Source organism: Nestor notabilis, unplaced genomic scaffold (genome assembly GCF_000696875.1).
Source record: "Nestor notabilis isolate BGI_N333 unplaced genomic scaffold, ASM69687v1 scaffold34319, whole genome shotgun sequence".
NCBI classification, from domain to species: domain Eukaryota; kingdom Metazoa; phylum Chordata; class Aves; order Psittaciformes; family Psittacidae; genus Nestor; species Nestor notabilis.
In genome coordinates this window covers 1-3,981 of record NW_009943812.1, presented here as the reverse complement: position 1 = coordinate 3,981, position 3,981 = coordinate 1, and the positions used below count along the sequence as shown (strand labels likewise).

At 52.5% G+C, this 3,981-nt stretch overlaps 1 protein-coding gene across 1 annotated transcript in view; it reads right to left on the bottom strand.

The window, feature by feature from the left end:
• LOC104411636 (neutrophil cytosol factor 2-like) overlaps positions 1-3,857 on the bottom strand; it is a gene marked incomplete at its 5' end in the record, with an annotated part of 5,216 nt that extends 1,359 nt beyond the window's left edge. Inside the window, 5 exons of the mRNA XM_010022104.1 lie at positions 85-254; positions 1,146-1,204; positions 1,392-1,464; positions 2,483-2,536; positions 3,586-3,857. Coding sequence (XP_010020406.1) covers positions 85-254; positions 1,146-1,204; positions 1,392-1,464; positions 2,483-2,536; positions 3,586-3,857 — 628 coding nt within the window. The remainder of the gene's footprint in view (positions 1-84; positions 255-1,145; positions 1,205-1,391; positions 1,465-2,482; positions 2,537-3,585) is intronic.
• Between the last annotated feature and the right edge of the window lie 124 nt (positions 3,858-3,981).

The window sequence follows — 3,981 nt, the reverse complement described above, 5'->3', positions numbered from 1 at the left end:
GCCCCCACCCTCCGCTGGGCCCTTCTCCCCTCAGGGGGATGGCGGCTGCTGCAGCCTGGCACACACACACAGGGCTGTACCCACCTGAGCCTCCCTCGCTGTGCCTGCTGCCCCAGGCGCTCCTGCAGCAGTGCCCGCAGGTCCTGCAGCGCCGGCACCGTGCTGGCCCTCAGCACCACGGTGCACTCACAGCACGCCCGCAGCACCACGGGCCTGGCTGTGCTGGGGGAAGCGTCCCCGCAGGTCGCTGGGATCTGCTGAGAGAGGTGGCACCGTGCACAGGTGGGTTATTCACACTACAGCACCTCTCCATCACCGAACACAACCCCTCATCTCAGTGCTACGACGTAAGGGTAATGTTGCATCAGAAGGGCAACTGTGGATTCTAAGCTTGGGATCAACTGTTCACCACATGACCCAGGAAGCCTGTTTCTGGGTCTGATCACACAGGTACCTCCCAACCTCAAGCCCAGCTGAGCAGGGCCCCAATTCCTCCAGCCAGCTGGAGAGGTGCAGCCAAGTTCCCATCTTGTGCTGCCTCCTGTCTGAAGTACCCCTGAACAAAAACTGCTCCAAAAGCCCTGCAAAGAGGGTGGCAAAGACAAAGTGAGCAGAGCTCATCTGCAGCTGGCATTGCCAGAGAGGTGCTGTCCCCAAGTGGACACAGGAGCAATTCCAGCACTATCATACACAGTGGTTGGTAATGACATGGAGGTGCATCAGAGAACAGCATCCCAGAACACAGATATGAATGAACTGTGGCACCCAGACTGACAGGAACAGAAAATGCCACACAGTGGGGACAGCAGGTAATTCAAAGACAGCTCTCTTGCAAAATGGGCTGTGAAGTGTGTGCCTGAGGATGTTGTTGTGTCTGGGGCTCTTGGCTCCTTGGGGGGTGTCAGAAGGGCACTGCCCTGCTAAGCCTCAACCTTGGGCTGCCTCACAAAGTTGTGTGGTCACAAACTTGGAAGTGGTGGAGGAATGACCTCATGAGAGCCTCTCTTTGGAATGGGAAAAAGGGCAGAGGGATTTTTCCCAGTGATTTTGGGGCAGCTCAAGAATTTTGGAGGATTTGGCCAGGAATCTGGCACTTTGCCCAGCCTTGAACGCCTGAGGCTGTGCCAGCTTGTGGAACACCTTACCCTGGAGTCCATTTCAGCACCAGCACCATTTTCAGGGGCATTTTCTCCCCCAGGAGATTCTGCAGAACAAAACAAGAGCAGAGGAACAGCACGTGTAGTCAGCAGAGGCTCCTCAGCTCTTCTGCAACCCCCTAGCACACAGGCAGCCAGGGCTGCAGCGGGCAACCAGCCTCCTCACGCATCCCCAAAGCAGGGGTGGGCACAGCTCCATGTAAGACCCACTGAGGTCCCTCGCCCAGGGACTACCTGGCTTCTGCTGCGCGTGGAGTCTGCTGGGAGGCACCTGGGCAGGAGGGAGAGGAATCCCATCACTGACCTTCTGCAACAGAACAACATCAGAAGGGAGTGAACAGAAGACTCTGGAGACTGGATGAGGCTGGAGCTGCAGCCAGTTATAAATGTATGGGTGCAATCCCAGAGACAGCCCCAGGGAGAACCGTTCATTAACTGGCTGGATGAGGTGGAGCACTCAGGATCGTCTCTGCAGCTCTTTTGAGTAGTAGGGGTGATGAGAGGTTTGTGGACACCTCCTTGGCCTCCTGCCCTTTGTTATGTTGGTGCTGGAGCAAAGGGAAGCTGCTCACACTGTTCTGAGGGGTGTCCCCACCATCCGCCACCTCACCTGGGAACTTGCGCTGGTTCACAATGAGACAGCCATAAAGCAAATGCCCAAGCATGGGCTATGGCCAGAGATTCATTTTGGGGAAAACTGGGGATCACAGCAACATCATAACCACCATGAGCTTCCAAAAATCTGTTACAGGAAATAGGGGTCTGAGTTGCACCTTTCTGCACTGGTTTCAGACAGAAAATTATTTGGATTGTGTGGATATGCCTGTGGCGGAGACAGGAGATGAAGTTTTCCTAAGTCAAAGGTGAAGGTCAGGGCTTAGTGCATGACCTCAAGGCAAAAAGCAGTGCCTCTAAGATATTACTGTCCCACTGAAAGAGATTCACCTGCTCTCTGCTGGTGAACCAACACTCCTCACCTGCTCCGGTGCTACCTCGAGTGGCTGCAGACACCACAGAAACAGGCTGGATAAATAGAAGCCTTAAGCCCTCAAACTCAATATTGGGTTCCAGTGGCTCAACAAGTTACAGTGGTCAGGAGGGAGGGCTGTGGCACAGGCTCATCTTTGTGTGCTACATCAGCCCATGGTGGGTTAGACATACCACCACCTAGATCAGCTGGTGGTACAGTCAAGGTGTGTCTCAGTACTTCACACTCCATGTGTCTCTTACACAGTTGTCCTATCTTGTGATAATCTTACACATAAGTGTTCCAGATGTACTTCTTGGTCCCTTCCCCCCCGCTGCTTGCAGGGCTGTCAGCTCACCCATTTATCCATCTTTGAGGCAGGCTCCAGGAGAGAGCTGGGAATGCGCAGCTTCTGCAGGACACAAAGCAGAGCAGGGTGAGACAGGAGCTGCTGCTCTGGCAGACTCAGCCCCAACCCACCCAGCCCCAAGCTTCTGTTAGCCCCACTCTGCACTGCTGCTGCCCTTGCAAACCACCCCTGCCTGCAGCAACACGGGTGTGCCCATGGGAGCCCAGGGTCTCATACAGTAGCCCATGGGGCTCATGCTCAGAAATTGCTGACATTAATCCCACAGTTCTTTTGCATGTTTTTCTGTTGAAAGCAATGCTGCTGCCAGAGTGGCTGGGATGTAACAAGCCAAACACCCTGCTCTGGAAACGGATGCCTGGGCAGAGAACATCAAGGATATTGAGGGATACCAGTACAGCAGAATCTCTGTGTCTTCTGACAATCACTACTACAAAGCTCCCAATTTCTACTGATCATTGTAGTTATGCTTTTTGTTTCCCCATTGTCTATTATTTTACCTTTTTTTGACTTTGAGTTTCATCTGACACTTCACTGAGCTTCAACCAGCACATTCAGACAGTTCTGTAACTGCTCACTGTCAGCTCCAGCTGCTTTAGGCTATGCCAATCATTTGACTGCCAGCTTTAACTCCTTAGGTCTTCTCTAGAGCCCTTTATAAAACCTGTCTGTACAGCTGAAACCCTCCCAAAACCTTCCCATGGTTAATGTAACAGAAAAACTACACAGCAAGTAAGGATCAGCCTGTCTCCTCAGCTCTGGTAGAGTTCTCAGGTGACAAATACTGCTCTAAGTGGTGGTCCTTGGTGAGGTCTGTTATCCTACAGGATCTTGTATAGTGGAAAGCACAGCTGCCCCAAAAAATGCCCATGTGGAGCTAAAGAGTTGAATGGCAGCAGCTGATGGGAGCCAAGGGACAGAGAAATCTACAGTTAGCAACTGGTCTGTGGAAATGAGCTCCTGAACTCATCCTCTGCAGAGATACAGGGTCCCCAGGGAACATGCTCAGAGGGTTGCAGCAAGCTCCTGTCCACAGGCAGGGCTGTGGTCTCTGCTGGTAGGGATGGGCTGGAAAGCCCACGCACTGTCCTTACCTGTCCATCATGTATGGCTGTAGCCCAGCCATCCCCTCCTCTTGTCAGCACAAAGACCAAGCTGCTGGCTCTCACCGGCAGCTTCTCTGAGTCCTCAGGGTAGTAATGGGACAACACCCGGTAGTAGCCTGACTCACTGTCCCTGGAAACAGAGAGTGAAAGCACCTTTACCAACCCTGGAGGTCTGGTGCTGGACGCTTTGCTCCAGAACACTGCACTGATCCAAACTATTCTGTGCCACAGGTTCAAGGGGTTGGGACTCTTTGGTCCAACTGGGAACAAAAGCAGCCTGGAAAACATTGATTTCCCAAATGCAGCTGCTCCATTGTCATTGTATTGATAAACATTCTCCAGATCAAAGTTAAATTATTAAACTTTTTAATTATTAAACTATTA